Source organism: Mustela nivalis, assembly GCF_964662115.1.
Source record: "Mustela nivalis genome assembly, chromosome: 16".
NCBI classification, from domain to species: Eukaryota; Metazoa; Chordata; class Mammalia; order Carnivora; family Mustelidae; genus Mustela; species Mustela nivalis.
The window spans coordinates 67,198,183-67,216,135 of record NC_139035.1 but is presented as its reverse complement, the minus strand read 5'-3'; the positions used below and the strand labels follow the sequence as shown (position 1 = coordinate 67,216,135).

Genomic DNA, 17,953 nt, shown 5'->3' with positions numbered 1-17,953 from the left:
GATTCCGAGACACGGTGACATCAAAGACCACGTCATTTATTTACAAAGGCCAGTGTGGACGTTGGGGAGGGAGGGGGAAGCCACACAGCCATCCTCTCTGGACTGCTTGGGACCCTTTCCCACCTGGAGGAGACCCTGCTTCCACGCGCTAAGCTGTGCATGAGCCTTGCCGGCGCTCCGAGAGCCACGTCCAATTCCAGATCAGAGGCATGACAGCGCCCTGTCCCTTCCTTCCTCAAATAGAACTTTCTGGCCTGGAAGCAAACAGTGAAGACTCCAAAGGCCAAGGACGTGAGGGCGTGGGGGAGCCTCCTGTACCGACCCCCTCCCACAAGGGGGAGGGGCGGCCACACTACCCTTGGGGATGCAGCACCCGGGGCCGAGGGGCCCAGCTCTCTGGACTGTTTGTGCTCCCGCCCGAGACCGGCCCTCTGCCCCCTTCTCTCTGGTGGGAGCGCGGAACGGAACAAACACGCCTGTGCAACTCGCTTACACGCGCACACACCCCCCCACTGCCGGGAAAGACCTCAACCCCTTCACGTCTTTCGAGGGGGGTTCCAACCAGCGTACGCGGGGACACTGGTGGGTCCTGGCCCCGGAGCCGGGAGGAACCCCGTCCTCCAGCTCCAGCTCTGTTAGCATCTCGAGGCCTTCTCTGCCCCGCATGAGCACGCACTCTCCCTCCTAAAGCAGCTGCAGGGCTTCTGTCCCCAAGTGTCAAGTCCAACTTCTGAGCTGTTGATTCAGTCCTTCCCCCTTCCCTTCCTCCAACGGATCTCCACGGGGCTGGTCCGGGGCTCATTAGCTCCATGTACAGAGAGGGCGGTCGCCTCCCCCTTCAGGCAGGGAGGACAGGCTGCTTCCTCTCTTGGGACATCCCAACAAAGCCTGGATGAGGGGACCAGGAGGGGGTGAGGAGGCCGAGCCTGTGCACCTGCTCCTCCCTCCGAGCGTGCGACCCTGGCTCGGGCCAGGCTGCCGGTGGGAGGAGGGGGCAGAGGCGGGGGAGTCTCCATGAGCATCCATACAAGCTCCTGTGGGCCCTGCGGAAGACCCCATCCCTGCCCCACCCCCGGGGCGTCTGCAGGCTGCACGAGGGGCCCTGCAGCGGGGCCGGGAGCGGGGCCTGGGCCGGGACACTGTGAAAGCAGCCCGCACAGCCCTGCAGGACCTGGACAGAAGACTCCGTGGGAGATGTGCAAGTGAAACCAGAATCGTCAGAGCTCCGGGGCCAGGCCGCGGCCCTGAGGCCCACCTCCTTTCTGGAGAGGACGGGGAGCGATGGGGACGGCAGGCACAGAGGGCAGGGGCTGGCGCCCGGGGAGGGGAGAGGCAGGAGCGCAGGCGCGCGGTTAGGAGAGCTGCGAGCCCAGGAGTCTCTCGATGGCTGCGTTGACGTCCCCTCCCGTGGCGATGAGGGCCTGCAGGTTGGCCTCGCGGTTGATGAAGCCCATGGAGTTGAGCTGTTCGAGCTGCTGCTGGAACCGCACTTCTGGCGTCTGCACCTGGAGGGGACAGGCCTCGTGAGGGGCACACAGGACCCACCCCCCGGGGCCAAGGGAGGGGGAGCAGGAAGTCATCTCGCATGTCCTCAGGGTCAACCAGTGGGCAGGGAGGGGTGATCGGCCAACAGGGGCCAAGGAGCCCGCACCCAGGCCACTAAAGACCGTGGGATAGAAGGTGGGGCGTGGCTCACGTCCAACTCCTCAGCCTACGTTCCTGACTGCTTCCCCTCAGCGCTCAGGACACGTTAGTGGGGTTCTGGAAGCCAAACGCAGCCAACCCCGGCCGCGTCCACACGGAGCCAGGGAAGAGGCCAGAGAAGGGCCTGGGCGAGAAAGAACCCGTTGGGTTTTGCTCAGCCAATCGACAAATACACACATTTACAAAAGCGAAGACTTTTCATGTTGGACCCTCCTGTAAACACCCAGAAGGGCTTCCCTGCGGGACACAGAGGCGGGCGGAGCCTAGATCTTGACCTGGGAGCCCACCAGCCTCTGACGGGACGGCGGCACCCCCACAGGAAACGCGCGAGAACCTTCGGAGGTGTTCTGTGCCGTCCCCTGCCGCAGGCTGGGCCCCAGGGACTCTGGGCGCCAGCCTTCTGCGGGCTCTGCAGCACAGAGCCTCCTATAGAGCTGGGCCCGCTGACGGTTCTGCTGAAAGGCTTTTCCCAGGGGAGGTACAGAGGCCAGAAAAAGAAGGGCCTCGCCCGGGGTCAACCCGACTCCCCAGCCGATGCCCGGGCCTTGACTTGGCGTCCCAGGGCTCTAGTGACCTCGTCCCCCAGAAGCTTCCTCCCCAGCCTCTGTGCTGGAGGAGGCTGCAGTCCCTGAGAGCCCCCTGATGGCAGCACCAGCGCTCAGACACGGCGGCTGACGTTCACAGTTGGGAACCGGCGTGCCTCGGTCGGAATCTCGGCTCTGTTACCGACTTACTGGCTGTGTGACTCTGAGAAAGCCACCTAGCCTCTCTGGGCCTCTGTTTCCCCTCTCGTGGCTGGGAGAACATGGAACAAATGCGCCCTCCCACGGAAGGTGCTCAGAACGGTGCGTGGCAGCCCAGAGGGACGGTCACTAGTCTGAGCCCCGTGTCATGGCAGCAGGAACTGAACACGGGGAAGGCAGCAACCCACCCGAGGCCGGCGGGTGGCCAACTAGAGCCTGAGGGCCGGGCCGGCTGACTGCAGATGCCCGGCTGTCTCCATCCTGCGGCCCCGCCCCCCAGCGCAGCCCCACTCCCCATACCTGTGAGCCCCCTCCCCCAGCCAACAGCTGGACCATCTGTTGCACGAGATGCTGCTGAGCGCTGGGGGCCCCCGCTGGAGAAGATGTGGCAGGGGGCGCAGGCGAAGAGGTGGGGGCCTCGGGTGCAGACCCGGTGTTGCTGCCTGCTGCGGGGCCTGGGGTCCGGGACATTCCGAAGGAGCCAAGGCTGCAGGCAGGAGAGACCAAGAGGTGGGAGACAGCCTCTGCGATCGGGGCGGGCACGTGAGGTCCGGAGGGGGAGAGGTGGGAACAGGAGAGCAGACCACGGGGCTGCGAGGCTGCCAGGGGAGGGGGAAGGGAGGAGGAGCCGAACCTTGCTGCCCCCCAGGGTGCCCCTCACCTGGGAACCAGCCCAGGGGCCTCGGTCTGCAAGGTCTGCAGGCCCTGCTGGATCTGCAGCAGGGCCTGCATGGCGCGGGGATTGGTGAGGACAGACAGGGACTCCGGGTTCTGCATCTGGTGGGAAACAGGCACAGGAAGGCCATGGGAGGTAGCCTGATGGACTCGGAGGCCCCCTGCACCCCGAGGCCAGAGCTCTGCCCCGCCCTCCAAGCCCACACTCAGGGCCTCACGCACCTGCTGGAGGAAGACGGGGAGCTGCAAGCGGAGCTGCTCCTGGAGCTGGGGGTTCCCAGCAAAGAGCGGCACATTCACCATCATCTGCAGGGGTGAAGGCAGCAGGGGAGGCTAGGCCCGTTCGCCCCAAGAGTCCCCACAGCCCCGGTCTCCCTCTGCAGCCTGACCACTGTGGGCAGCGCGGGTCTCAGGGCACCCTGGAGGCACACTCCGGGCGGCGAGCCCAGGCGCTCACACCACACTGGGCGCTGATGGCAGCGACGGCCAGTTCACGGTGCCCGCTGTGCCACGCCCGTTCTGGGCACCGCTAAGAACTCCCGGAGCCTGCACAGCTCCGGGAGGGAGGGGCCACTGCCGAAACCGCTGGCAAGCCAACTAACCCGGAGGTTCCGTGTGGGCCGGAGACCCACGCCCCGCGGCTGACTCGGGACCGAGCTGCCCAGCGTGAGCCACTGACCCCGGCGCACCCCTCAGGGCAGCTGCATACCTGAGCAGCGAAGTCGGGGTTCTGGGCCAGCGTCTGCATCATGCCGCGCATGTAGGGGGCTGAGATGACGTTCTGCATCAGCTGGGGGTTCTCAGAGATCTGCTGGAGGAGGGCCTGCATCTCTGGGCTGTTGAACACCCCTGGCACACGGAAGAAAAGGCAGCAGGAGAACAGGGGTCCAGGTGGAACCCGGTGCCGTCCTTCCACCCCCTCCTTGTAATGCTGCCCGGCGACGCGGCTCAGAGGGCAGCGCTAACACGGGCCCCCAAGTACAGGCGCACGGGTCCCTCTTCCCGGTTGGAAACTGGGTCTCTCTCATTCGTGTCCCCCAATTGCTCCTGCCCCTGCTCGATGTCAGGGTTGGAAAGGGTCAGTCAGAGGTCACCTAGACGTGCGGTCTGCAGGCTTGTCTTTGTGCCGGAAGCCTTTCCTCAAACCATATCGCATTCCAAAACCAAGTAGGCCAACGGTCTGCTCAGAGCCCGGCGGGATGGCTGGAGCCCCTCCCACTGGGTCCTTCCTTCTCCCGGGGTTGGCCCAGGTACCCCAGGACTGGAGTACAATTTTAAAGCAGTGGATCAGGTTCAGACCCCTGATTTTACAAACAAGGGAAATGAAGCATACGGAGGGAAAGGGACTTTCAGATCAAGGTACCTGCCCACCCTTGGCCTGGGGCACAGAGAAATCAGGGCATCTACCAAAGATACCCCCAGGCTCATACGTAAAGGCATGTCCAGATACATGGGGCATCCCCAACAGCTGTGCAGTGCGTAACCCCCGCTTTCGTGCAGCTCTGCACATCCCTCTCCCCCAGCCTCACACCTGCCTGCCCCACGTGTGCTGAGTCCTCCCCTGCAAGCTCCTCCCCAGTCCGACCCAGTGACGCTGGACAGCTCCATTAGGGGCTGCAAGAACTTCGGAGGTGAGCCACCACTCAGGCTGCTCCCAGGGACAGGAGACACAGCCCACACCACCCCACGTCCTCTGAGGCTGCAGAGCCCCTCCGTGGCTTCAATACAGTCTCACCTGTCTTCATATTCTGGGGCAGTGTGAGCCCCATTCAGTCCTGGGGCACAGGGACCACCCTGATGACCCCATTAAACTCCTTCCCCCCCCCAGGACATACCTGACCCCAGGCTAGCCGCATTGATCCCAAAGGGGTTCGAGACTGTCGGGTGCACCTGGCTGGTCCCTGATCCTCCGGTGCCCTCCCCCCCGGACCCGGGGGCCTGGGAGGTGGGGGGTGAGGGGCTCCAGGGGTTCGGGAGGGGTTCTCGGTTCTCAGTCCGCAGAGGCTGGGAGCACGAGCTGTCGGAGTTCCCGGCCAGCGAAGAGAAGGGGTTGTTGCCAAACTGGGAGGAGGGAAAGGCTCTGGGTTAAGGACTGAAACAAACCCGGGCTTAGGGCCAGGTCCCTGCGTCCTCTCTCCTAAAGCCTCCCCTCCCTGGAAAAGGGACAGGGGACTGAGACCCCCGAGGGCAGCTACCCCTCATCCCGCAGCGCAGGAGCTGGCCAGTGCTGGCAACCCGGGTCACAACAGATAACTGGAAACTTCCCGTCCCTCCCGGTGCCTCTGAACTTTTGGTTTCTAGTCTCCTCTGCGCCCCGTGGGACTCCACACACACGCTTCCCATTGCAGAACCACCGGTCTGTCTTCCTTAGTGCTCAAGGGGCAGAAACAGGCTCCTCTTTGCACCTTCCCCTGACGGAATTGTTGGCTTGATGGGAGTGGCCTCGAGCTCAGCCCAGATCGGCCCCCAGGCTTCCCCCTTTCCAGCCGTCTTGCTCCAGCACCCACTCCCCAGAACCCGCCCCCCTCCACCGGGGCCCTAAATGGCTTTCCATCCCCCGAGGGCCACGAGCCCGTCTCTGGCTGAGCATGCCCCCCACCCCCACCCCCACCCCGCTGCTTCCCTCCCCGCATCCTCCTCCTCGGCCTCCTTCAGCTAAACAGGTCCTCTGCACCAGGTTCCCCGCTGTGTCACTGCCCAGGGGTCTGCACCCCATCAGATGGTGCGCTGCCTAAGGCAGCCCTGGGAGTCCTTCCCTCCAGGCCCACTGCACCTGGGAAAGCTCTGTGCGGGGGTATCCGCACCCTATGCTCCCGCTCAGGCTCCCTCTCCGGAGGGTCTGGGTGGGCCGCACCTAAGCAGGAGGCACTGAGCAACGTCAGGCCCTCCTCACCCTCCTCGCCGTGGGGCTTCCTGCTTATTCAAAGTGGGGAACAGAGCTCACCAGGACCCCAGCCCTGAGCCACGCCTCCCCCGTCTGACCAGATGACTGCTGACAACGGGCCCAGGCCCACGCACGACCCCGAGGCTCTGTCCCTGCTTCTGCCGTCCTGTCCTGGTGCCCCACACCCACCAAGGCTGGGTTCCGGTACGCTCTAGGGACCAAACCCCTTTCCAACCTCCCTCCAGCAGTAACAGCGCCATTTACGGAGCACCTACTCTGCACCTGGCACATTTATTCTAAGGTTTACAGCAGCCCTCCGATACACCAGCTCTCAAAGTGTGGTCCTGGGGCCCGTCCACAGCTTTGTATAGTTCTGGGGGTTGTTTGCTTTTCTTCCCTTTTGTCGTCTTCCTGACTGCTCAGTGGCCTTTTCCAGAGGCTCCGCGACATGGGACATGGCAAGAGCCCGAATGCCGAAGCCCGGCTGGGGGTCCAGTCGGCCGGCGGTAAAGCCAGACCTTAAAGACGTTAAAGACGTTGGCAAATGTTAAAGCAAGGCCACACTCCGCTCACGCTTCCTTCGTTTAGGAAAACGAAGTTATTTTTTTAGAAGATTATGCCATCTATGTTAATGTGTAGTGCATTTCCTCTTATTTTAAAACCAATTACTACACCTTCCTTGCGTTTCCCAGCTGTAATTCAGGTGCGGTGAAGAGGGACAGCTCTAACCCACAGAAACAGAAGCTCTTTGGGTCCCCAGCGGTTCCTAAGCGTCTAAGGTGGTCCGAGGCCCCAAGGATCAAGAACCTCTGCTCTGCTGCGCTGCCTCCAGTCTGCAGACGCGGAAGCTAAGTCTCAGGAAGGAAAGGACTCGCCCGCACCACTAGGAACGGGCGTGAGCGCCCGAAGCCTGGTTTGCGGACACCAGCTCTCGGCTCTTCCCCGGGGGCTCCTGCGGCCTGGCGTGCGTCAGAGCGAGCCAGAGTGCTTGCCGGGAACCTTTCTCAGCTACCGGGTTTTTTTAACCATGTGCACACATTACTTTTATGAACATTTTAAATTAACTACTTACATGTAATTTCAAATAAATAAGTTCTTTTTTTACTTTATATAACTTTTTATTAAAATAAATTCTTTAAGGGACGCCTGGGTGGCTCAGTCGGTTAAATATCTGCCTTCAGCTCAGGTCAGGATCCCAAGGTCCTGGGATCAAGTCCCGCATCAGGCTCCTTGCTAGGTGGGGAGTCTGCTTCCCCCTCTGACCCTCCTCCCTCTCGTGTTCTCTCTCTCTCAAGTAAATAAGAAAAATCTTAAGAAGAAATTTGTTTAAGGGCACCTGGGTGGCTCAGTGGGTTAAAGCCTCTGCCTTTGGCTTGGGTCATGATCCCCGGGTCCTGGGATCGAACCATGCATCGGACTGGACTCCCTGTTCTGGGGAAGCTGCTTCTCCAACTCCCCCTGCTTATGTTCCCTCTCCGTCAAATAAATAAATAAATAAATAAAATCTTCTTTTAAAAAGCAGATACTATCTCCCTACTTGTGATCTCTGTCAAATAAATGAATAAAATCTTCTTTAAAAAAAAGAAAGAAAGAAAGAAAGAAAAAGCAGATAATGGGGGCACCTGGGTGGCTAGTGTGTTAAGGTTAAGCCTCTGCCTTTGGCTCAGGTCATGATCCCAGGGTCCTGGGATCCAGCCCCACATCAGGCTCTCTGCTAGGCAGGAAGCCTGCTTCCTCCTCTCTCTCTGCCTGCTTCTCTGCCTATTTGTGATCTCTGTATGTCAAATAAATAAGTAAAATCTTTTAAAAAGAAAAAACGTTATTCTTTTTTTAAGATTTTATTTATTTATTTGACAGAGATCACAAGTAAGCAGAGACAGGCAGAGAGAAGAGGGGGAAGCAGGCTCCCTGCCGAGCAGAGATCCCGATGCGGGGCTCGATCCCAGGACCCTGGGATCATAACCTGAGCCGAAGGCAGAGGCTTTAACCCACTGAGCTACCTAGGTGCCCCAAAAAAAGCTTATTCTTAAAAAAAAAAAGAAGAAGAAATTTGTTTAAAAGACTCCTAATTGATCCCTATACGCACTTTCTAAATTTGAAAGAGCGATGCCAAGATTAACCAAGAAGACGTTGGAGAATAAGGCGGGGGGTTTACTCTACGGGGGAACCCAGACTTAGTGAAGACAATGTGGTATCACTGTAGGGACAGACCGACCAGTGGAACCCTGGACAGTCAGCAAGACACACACTGATCTCTGGAGACGTGCTGCAGGCCGGAGGCGGCGTGGACAAGGGGATCTGTTGGGTTACTGTGAACCACAAGGAGCAGGGGCTTTTCTCTTCCTCCAGGAAAAGATAACGTGGGACCCCACCCTCCCACCTGGGCACAGGTTCGGGCAGGGGCTGGGGGTGTTCAGCGTGTGAAACTCCATCAAGACACACACTTACAACAGGGGTACCTTTCCAAAGTCGTATTACTCTCCAGAAAGACATTTTTTAAACGTTTTGAAAAAGCAAGTTAAAAAATGATACGAACAGCAGGATACCACTTCTGTGAGGTTTAAAAACATGCAGATCAGTGCTCTGGGTTATTCATGGCTACAAACACAGGCCATAAAAGAAGGAAAATGATAAACAGCCCAACTTCTCGGAGCCAGTTCGCTCTAGAGACGGAAAAGGGTAAAATGGGGCAGGGGTACCTGGAGGCTGCGGTTCTATCTGGAACGTCTTATTCGCAAACGCTAAACACGTCCAGGAAACGAAAAAATACTAACATCAGATGCCTCTGGGGTGGACAAGAGGTGGCCCGGACATGGAAATAGAAGGACCCCTTTGGTTTACTTTGTGGAACTTCGGAACGGGGAAGTGTATAAATGTGTAACATATTTAGCATAAATTAAACTTAAAAAAAGAGCCAAAGCTCTTATGAAGCTACACACGTCAGCACGTTAGGGCAGCATGGACACAAAAGAACGCTGTGTTTTTTCTATACTTTTTCTGCACTTGGAATAATTCTTAAGGCACTTTCGAAAGCGCATCTTCCCAAGCCTGATCCCAGAGACTGAACCAATGAAGAGCTCAAAGAAGGGGCCAGGAAGCTCCTTTCTGACAAGCCCCCAGGGTGATGCTGACACAGGGGACCTGTGGGCCACACAGGAGACGCACGTGCTGGGCTCGGCTGTCCCACTCCAACTCTGCCTCACGACCTCTGAGCCCCTGGTGCACGAGACAGTCAGATCCCCGGACACCACGCCCGCCCAGCATCCCCAGGGGATTCTGCTACCGGCTGCCCCACTGCCTCGGCCCCTCACCAGGCTGGACCGTCCCTGCCTCTGCTGCAGAAGTGCTTCAAGCCCAGGCCCACTCTCGGAGAGCTGGAGCAGGAGAGGGGAGCAGACATCACCCCAGGCTTGCGTGGGTCGGGGGAGGGACTCCTGAGCCCCAGCAGCCCTCCCCCAGCCCGGCCCCCAGCCCCACCTGTTCCCGGGCAGCACTGAACATCGGCTCTTGGATGTCTGTGTACATGCGGCGGAGGGCGTTATACCCCCCAGGGATGCTCTCCAGGTTGCTCAAGGCCCGGTCCTGGTTCCGCATCATTTCCTGCATCATGGCTGGGTTCCGAGCAAGCTCCATGGTCTGGTGGGGAAGGGAGAGACAGGAAGAATCCTAGCACCAGGGACGTACCAAGCTTGGAAGAGGGTGGGTCCTGGAGGGGGGGTCCTGCATCAGACGGGCAAACCGAGTAAGAAAGGACACGAGAAGGAGGAAGAGGCAGCAGAAGAAATCAACAGCTACTGAGCACCTACTGCATACAGACACCAGGCACAACCATGTACACGACCAAAGTCATGGCATCCCCACAACACTCGTCCCAAGGAGACATTCCTGTCCCTATTCTGCAGATGAGGAAACCGGCTGAGATTCACTGGGGACATGGAGCCAGGGAGTGGCAGAACCAGGCTTCCGGGCCAGGCAGGTCTGTCTGCCCAAGACCGACTGTGGGTCCTGACGATGACTGCGAGTCGCGGAGGGAAGGCATTCGAGCCAGGACAGCGCTCCCCACACTCTCACACCGGCCTGGGGTTTCTTGCTGGCCAGACCACACGAAACCCGAAGATGGGGGCTTTCTCTCTGGAGCCAGCAAGGCTCAGTGTCAGTTAAGGGCTGCCCGTGTCAGTGTCGACCAGGAGACAAGCAGTCCATGACGCAGGTAACGGCACACTGTGCCTTCTTGTCCCCACAGACTGGGGACGCCTTCCTGTCCTTACTCCCAAGCCCGCTCCGCACCTGCCTCTGCGACACCTTTATGTCCATGCTGGGACCCTGACTCCTGGTCCTGTGACTCCCGCCCGCATTCAGTGTTTGCCCGGGGACTTCTGCGCACCAGGCACTGCTCTAGACGGCGAAGAAAACACCTTCAAATCCTCGCTCTGAAGGAATTTCTCTCCTGGTGAACACAGCCCCGGTGCCCACAGCCCTGCTGCCAGCATCTGTCCTCGTCCCTCGCTGCGCTGGGCGGTGAGCCGCAGCTCCCAAAGGCCAACGCGACACTGCGTCGGCAGGGTCTCCGGCTGCCACCAGCCCTGCCCAGCCCCAGGGCTCCACAAGTGCCCTCCTGCCCTCACACCTGCTGTCCCTCAGCCCTGGGTGCGCTCTTTCTCCTCCTCTGGGTCTCAGCTCTGGGGACACCTTCTCCAGAAGCCTCCCCTGAGCCCCAGAGCAGGGCTGGGAGCCCCGTCCAGGCTCCTGGGAGCTCCTGCGGGTGCCTCTGCGATGGCACCCACCGCTCGGCACCATAACCACAAGCCCGCTTGGCCCACTCGCCTCGGAGACCGGATGTTCCCGGAAAGCGAGGCCTCCAGCTGCAGGGTCCACAACACGGGTGCCGGGGCCGGGGGGGGGGGGGGGGGTACGTGTACATGCGCGCGCACGAGCCCGGGCGAGACGAGGTGGCCCCACCCCCGCCGTGCCCCCCACGTACCTGCCTCATGAGCTCGGGGTTGTTGAGCATGTGGCTGATCTCGGGGTTCCGCTCCATGAGCTGCTGCATCTGCGGGTTCGCCATGATCATGTGGCGCATGAGGTCGGGGTTGGACATCATGTCCTGGACCAGCGGGTTCTCCATGATCTGCGACAGCATCTCGGGGTTGGACATCAGCTGCCTCTGCATCTGCTGCTGCAGCTCCATAAAGTTGGCAGAGCCCAGGCCCAGGCTGCCCAGGCCCAGGAGGCCCCCGAAGCCAGCTGCGGGGAGGGGCCGGGGTCACCAGCGGCCGCGAGACCCCGCCCCCACCGGGCCACAGCCAGGGCGGCCACATGCTCGGGGCTCCAGGACCAGCTGCTCGGCTTCTCCTCTCTCCCCTGCCGGTCCCTCCATCCTCCCCACCCCCGCACCCCACCCCCACCCCATCCACTGCCCTCCTACACGGAGACTTCAGACCTCGCTGGTGGCACAGGCTGAGCACTGGGCACAGCGCAGAGACGGTGCCCTGCAGGGGCTGCCACATGGACAACAAACATCCCCCAACCCCTCGTCCCCGCCCCGACAGCCTCACCCGCCTGCTCCACACCCCTAGCTGCATTGCGTCCCTCCCTCTTAAGGCTCATCCACGCTCCCCTCCTCCGAGAGGCCCAGGGAGGCCAGTTTCTGCCCCAGCTCCTCCCAAGTCCCAGTGTCTGGAACCCCAGGCCCAGGGGGCCCTCGGCCCATCAGCCTGGGAGCAGGGACCACATTCCTGCCTCCTCCTGGCTCTCCCTGACTCCCCAGCCCCGGACAGGATAGAGAACTCCTCCCTGAGGGCTTACAGAGTATGGACGCAGCAGCACTGGGGGGTCCCTCCCCAGCCCCCGGGGAGGGCCCCCCCCCACTGCTCCTCCGGCTGCCGCTGCCGGCGTCTGAAGCTGCACTGCCAGAGGTGGACGGCTGGGCGGGGGTGGCGGGCGAGGCGGGCGTGGTAGACGGCGCTGAGGCAGGGTCCGGAGTAGAGGGGGAGGACCCAGCGCCAGCAGCTGGGTCTTGAGCCCTGAGGACAAAGTCCTAGCTGAGGTGAACAGGCAAGGGGAGACAGGAGCTCCTTTCGGTGCATCTCCTGCCCTAACCTTAGCCTCCTCGGAAGCCACCCTGAGGCGGTAGTGGGTGGTGCTGGGGGCAGGGGGCGGGGATCATGAGGGAGGAACTGGTACCGCCTATCTGCCTTGGGGCACTGGGGAGAGGGAGGTGAGCTTCCTTTCCCCTGCAGGGGAGACCCCAGGGCTGCCTGGCAATCCCTCTGGGAGCCGCCTTCCTGGGTGTCTGCATGGCCCTCCGGGTTCAGGGGAGCCACAGGTGAGAGTGAGGCCTGGATGGGGAAGCCCAGTCAGCAGCGGCATCTGCTCCTCTTGGGGACTTATTTCTTCTTTTGTTTTATTTTATTTATTTATTCATTTATTTGAGAGAGAGAGAGAGAGAGAGAGAATGAGCAGGGCGAGAGGCCGAAGGAGAAGCAGGCTCCCCGCCAAGCAGGCAGCCCGATTTGGGACTAATCCCAGGACCCTGGGTCACGACCCGAGCAGAAGGCAGATGCTTCCCCAACTGCCCCCCGGGCGCCCTGGACTTACTTCTGCGGGGTCTTGATGACCAGGTGGACAGTGAGCCCGTCCTTGATGCCGTGCTGGCTCAGGGTGTCCCCGTCCTTGAGGATCTTGCCTGCGAAGATCAGGACCAGCTGATCCTGCTGAGCCTTAAACCTCCTGGAGATCTCCTCTTTGAACTGTGGTCAAGAGGCAGAGGTCACGGCTCGGCTCCCCTGGGTTCCACCCGCAGGGACCCTGCCCCATCCACCAAGCGGCCACAAGCAATTCCCTTGTTAACCGAAGAGACGACCAGGGACAGGCTTCTGTCTCAGCTTAGCCCCAGGGTCGTGTGCCCTAGAAGGCCCAGCCAGTTCCCTCTGCCTCCCTCCTCTGCCCCTTCCCCCCAGCCCCTGGGGACCACGGGGCTCTGCCCGTGTTCTCTGTCCCAACTCCTTCACAGGCTTGGACCCAGGCCTGCCTCCCTCCAGCCCTCGGTTCTAGACTCCGGGATCCCCTGCCGTCCAGCCTTCCTGCGCCCATCACCGCACCCAAACCCCGGTGATCTCACAGCAGCGAGTCTCTGTCCTGTGAGACAGGTAAGAAGTTCCACGTCCACTTTCAGGATGAGGAAACTGGGGATCAGCACAGTTAGGTAACTCGCCCCGGGCGGCCCTGACACCGAAGCCCTGGCTCTGGACCCAACACAGGGCTCTGTGCTAAGCTGATTCCCAGCGGAGCTCTGCCGCAGGCGGGCCCTGGGCATTCTCGGCAGGGGAGGGGCAGTGATGGCCCCGGAGACCGGCTTGGGAGGGTCAGACCGCCCGGATCTATCAGCTCCCCCCCAGAAACAACCAAACCAGCCCAAACGGGACCCTCTCCGTCCGGAGTGCACTTGCTCCGCGAGGCCGCTGCCTGCTCCCTCCGTCCAACCCGACGGCCCACCTCACGCCCCGCCTGTGACAAATCCTGGAGCAGCCACGGGGCGGGGGGGCGGCGGCCACGGGCCGTGTCCCCTCACTCACTCAACCGCCGCGCTTCCACTGAGCACCTACGGCTCACCGCAAGCCCCGGAGCGGCCGAGGGCCCGCTGGAACCCCCTCAGCGTGAGGCGGTGGACGGACCAGCACCGAGGGAAGCGCTCCCCCAGCGCCCCGCGCCCTGGCAGCCGGGGCCGCCCCCGCCCGCTCCCCCGGCGCAGCGCCGAGCCCGGGGCCGGCCGGCCGCGGCCCCCCGACCCCCCGACCTGTCCTCGGGGCGCACGCTGCCCTCAGCCCGCGCGCCCTGGCCCTCCGCGGAGCGAGGCGCCCCCTCCCCGCTCTCCGCCACGCCCCCAGCCCAGGCCACAAGGCGAGCCCCGGCCTGGCGTCCGCCGCACGCGCCGCGCTCCCCCAGCTCCCGCGCGGGACGCCCGCAGCCGCGCTCCCGCCCCGCCGCCCCTCCGAGAGCCTGCGGAGCCCCCGCCCTCCCCGCCCGCCGCCTCGGAGCCGCCGCTCTCCCCGCAGACCCTCCGCCGCCGCCCTCGCCGCGCGCACTACCTCCTTGACGGAGGCTCGATCGCAGATCACAATTTCCTCCTTGTCCTTGGGGGTCTTGACGGTGACCCGAATGGGGGGCCTGGCCTCGGCCCCGCTCGGCTCCGCCATGCCGCCGCCGCCGCCGCCGCCCGGCCGCCCGCCAGCCCGTCCCGGCTCCTCCTCCTCCTCCTCCTCCGCCCCCCCGCCCCGCCGCCCGGCCGGCTCCGCTCCGGCCTCCGCCCCTCCGCCCTCCGCCCTCCCCTGCCCTGCCCTCCCCTCCCCGCGGCCGCGCAGCCCTCCGGACCCGCCGCGCCCACAGCGCCCCGGGCGGCCTGGTGGGGGCACTGCAGCCGCGGCGCGGCGCGGCGGGGCGGGACGGGGCGGGGCGGGCTCCCCGAGACAGCGGCCGCCCGCTCGGGCCCGCAGCCTCCGCGGCGACGGCCGCTCCGGGACAAAGCGCCGTGTCCCTGTCGCCGCCGCGCCGCCCCGGGCCTCTCCCGACCCGGAGGCTGGGCTGAGCCGCGTCTGGACGTGCGCCCAGGGCTCACCTCTAGGACCGACCACGTCCCCGGAGGCCGTGGCCCGCGCGAGTCTACTAAGGGGCCTTTCGGAGCCTCGGCCCGGCTCACGGGGCCGTGCGTGACGTAGGGAACCGCTCGGGAAAGTGACCGGACGTGTGCCTGACAAAGACTGGGGTTGCCCTTTCGGTTTCTGGTCGTGGGCTGTCAAGCGGGCATGCTGACGCTTCTCCCCCCGGGGTGGGGGGGACGGGACTGGGTTGCTCAACGACCTTCCGGTCCTGTCCCCGTCCGTTCGCTCCCGCTCTTTTCCCCCCAACAACCGCGTGGTCCCCGGGGAAAGGCGAACTACAGTTCCCAGGGTGCACCGCGAGGCCCCGCGGAACTACAACTCCCGGCGCCCCCCGCGGCGGGGCGGCGTTGCGTCGCCTCCCGGGAGTCGGGCCGGGACCTCTGGGTCGCGCGGCGTTGCGGAGCGGCCGGGAGCTCAGGGAGGTGCCCGCGGGGGCCCGCGGGAGGCAGCGCGGGGCCTGGCGCGGAGGCCCGGGCCTGGGAGCCGCAGGCATGCTGCGTCCCAAGGCTCTGACCCAGGTGCTAAGCCAGGCCAACACCGGCGGTGTCCAGAGCACGCTGTGAGTGCGGCCGGCGGGCGCGGAGGGGAGCTGGGGACGGGGCTCGGGGAGGGCCGGGGGCAGAGCGGCCGCGGCCCGCGGGGGCCACCGCGCTCCGCCCGGACCCTGCTTTCTGGACGCGCCCCGGCGGGAGGTGGGGCGAGAGCGCAGGCGTCGTCCTCGCCGCCCGAGCGCGTCCCTGTCGCTTACCGCCGCCCGCCAGGCTGCTGAATAACGAGGGATCCCTGCTGGCCTACTCCGGCTACGGGGACACGGACGCCCGGGTCACCGCGGCCATCGCCAGCAACATCTGGGCTGCCTACGACCGCAACGGGAACCAAGCGTTTAACGAAGACAATCTCAAATTCATCCTCATGGACTGCATGGTATGGAGAACCGAGCCGCCCCCTCTGTCCCCGAGGGGATCCCGTGGGGCGACCTCGCTCCCAGCCCGGATGGTTGGAGGGGCAGGGACAGGATCTCCCAGGGCTACTGAGAGCTGGTCTGCTGCAGCTCTGTGGTAGGCAGGACCCCAGGCAGCCTGCGGTGGTGAGCAGGGAGCCGGGGTCCCAGTGTCTGCCTGGGCCTCTGGTCTCTGCTGGCCGCTGGTCAGTCCCGGAGCCCTGCGTGTGTCTGGGAAGCTCTCTGAACTTCCTTACCGCCTCCCTGACGCAGCAGTCATACCCCCAACAGGAGCGCATACACACAGGCTTGTGAAGATCATGCAAAAGGATGTAAACTGGACAGTGTCCTTACCCCAGAGCCACAGGCTCACGGAAGCACAGCAGAATCTCTAGACCCTAGGCCGGTCCCAGCAGTTTACAGAAGAAGGAGCTGCAGTCTGGAAAGGGGAAGTGGCCATTAGACTGTGAATTTCGCGGAAACTGTCTCACGCACCTTCTTTTGTTCAGCCAACAGATGTTGAGGTCCCTGCAGTATTCGCGAGCACTAGGGAAAGAGGAGCAAACAGGACCCAAACTGCGGCCTTGATATCTCACGGCAGCTCAGGGTTTTATGTGTGTTACAAAATATGTATGTGAGTCAGAACACTAGGATGTAAGATACCGAAAATGCTACGCAAAACGGAAGTGAGGAGGGCACGTATTCAAGACAGTCTCACTGAAAAGATAGTTCATTAAAGATCCAAAGGAAGTTGGGCAGCCGTACGGCCCTCTAGGGGAAGAACAGTTCTGACAGAACAGCAGGTACAAAGGCCCTGAGGTGCACTAATGTCTGGTCAAGGATTAACAAGGTTGATGTAGCTCAAGTGGCCTGGGAATGGGGGAGGTGAGTAGGAGGGAGGCCAGAGAGGCAAGGAGTGCTGCCCCTGGGCCCCAGTGCACAGCAGATGCCCAGTGGAAGTGTGCTGAACCAAATTGAAAAGGCCCAGAGTGAACTCTTCCCAAAGGATTTCCACTGTCCTGGGGCCCCCTGCCTTGTCCTCACCCCATATCCAACCAAGGATGCCATTTCTACTCTGCTGATGACTCCTGCGTGCTGCCTACCCTCGAATTGGTGCTGTAGGGCCGTAGCTTTCCAATGTCTTATCTGCACCCCAGCCGTAAGAAGTACCTGTGAAGTCCGAGCCCACACCCCCCAACTAAGACAAACACGCAGCGTGCTCCGTTACTCTTTTCCATGCCGACCTACCTCCTTAACTGATCGAACCCTAGAGTCAGACCTGCAATTCGAAAAGCTTTACCTTGGGAAAAGAAAACTATGCTTGCATGTTCCTTCCGGGGTCTTTGGGGCAGACCCGTAATCATGACGTCACCCATCTGGACAGCCCTGGCCAGTTTCAAAACTCCGTCCTGTGTATTAGCACCCTCACCAGCGGGGAGGACACGGGAGTCATGGGAAGGGAAACCAAGGTCTGTGAGGTGGAGCTTCCTAGGGGAGGTCAGTTAGCAGGGGCTGTGCTGATCCTGGAGTCTGAGCTCAGGACCCCATGTCCAGGGCTGCGGCCAGAGCCCCTCGTCTGAAGCCTTGCCATGCCCAGGGCATGGGAGGAAGATGATAGGCTCTCTGAAGAGGGGCCCTTGGGGAAAAGCGAGGGCTAAGGGTGCCAAGCAGAACTTCCCATTCCTCTATGTCACCCCCACCAGGAGGGCCGTGTCGCCATCACCCGGGTGGCCAACCTTCTGCTGTGTATGTATGCCAAGGAGACAGTGGGCTTCGGAATGCTCAAGGCCAAGGTGTGTATATGCCCGTCCCTCTGGGCCTGTGGGCCCAGCCTTTGTGCTCTTCACGGCCCACTCCCACCCCCCACCTTCCTGGAGTCCGCTGTGGGCCAGCTCCCAGGAGCGGGGCGGGGAGGGGTGCTCAGCAGCGGGAGTCCCTCCAGCAGCGGACCCCGGGCCGGCCTGACTTCTCCCTTCTTGCAGGCCCAGGCCTTGGTGCGGTACCTGGAGGAACCCCTAACCCAAGTGGCCGCCTCCTAGTGGGCCTCGGCTGAAGCTGGGCTCGGAAAAGAACAATGACCGTGTGGAGGGGCAGGGCCCCCTCGGAGCCCTTTCTGGGTGGTGGAGGGGAGAGTGAGACTTTGCTTTTTCCAAGAATAAACTTGAACTCCTATCTTGCGTGCTGACTGCTTTCTTGACCCTGGGGAGCCCAGGGAGGTGGGATGGAGCGAGCACTGCTCCGGAGAACCTGCCTGGCACCTTGCCCTCTGACAGCTCAGCCCTGCCTCTGAGCTTCTGGAAGTTCCACTCCCTGTCGGGCAAATGTTTGGGAGTGACCTCGGGGGAGCAGC

General features: G+C 62.4%; 2 protein-coding genes across 6 annotated transcripts; one reads left to right on the top strand and one right to left on the bottom strand.

Moving 5' to 3' along the window:
- Window positions 1-15: 15 nt before the first annotated feature.
- Window positions 16-17,297, bottom strand: UBQLN4 (ubiquilin 4). 5 transcript variants are annotated; one of them, XM_082703399.1, is made up of 11 exons: window positions 15,958-17,297; window positions 12,604-12,755; window positions 11,812-12,029; window positions 10,988-11,250; window positions 9,484-9,642; window positions 4,958-5,183; window positions 3,832-3,971; window positions 3,345-3,428; window positions 3,109-3,224; window positions 2,748-2,934; window positions 16-1,505 (listed from the first exon to the last, which is right to left on the bottom strand). In XM_082703399.1, exons 4-11 carry the CDS (start codon window positions 11,192-11,194, stop codon window positions 1,353-1,355), a joined length of 1,272 nt encoding a protein of 423 aa, XP_082559525.1. In that variant the 5' UTR covers window positions 11,195-11,250; window positions 11,812-12,029; window positions 12,604-12,755; window positions 15,958-17,297; the 3' UTR covers window positions 16-1,352. The 5 variants fall into 5 exon arrangements, with proteins under 5 accessions (XP_082559525.1, XP_082559526.1, XP_082559523.1 ...); XM_082703400.1 differs by lacking the exon at window positions 15,958-17,297 and adding an exon at window positions 14,621-14,757; XM_082703397.1 differs by lacking the exon at window positions 15,958-17,297 and adding an exon at window positions 14,621-14,735 and having other exon boundaries at window positions 12,604-12,691.
- Window positions 15,004-17,775, top strand: LAMTOR2 (late endosomal/lysosomal adaptor, MAPK and MTOR activator 2). Its single transcript, XM_082703450.1, has 4 exons — window positions 15,004-15,222; window positions 15,425-15,587; window positions 17,307-17,396; window positions 17,586-17,775. The coding sequence occupies exons 1-4, from the start codon at window positions 15,155-15,157 to the stop codon at window positions 17,640-17,642; spliced, it is 378 nt and encodes a 125-aa protein (XP_082559576.1). The 5' UTR covers window positions 15,004-15,154; the 3' UTR covers window positions 17,643-17,775.
- Window positions 17,776-17,953: the final 178 nt, after the last annotated feature.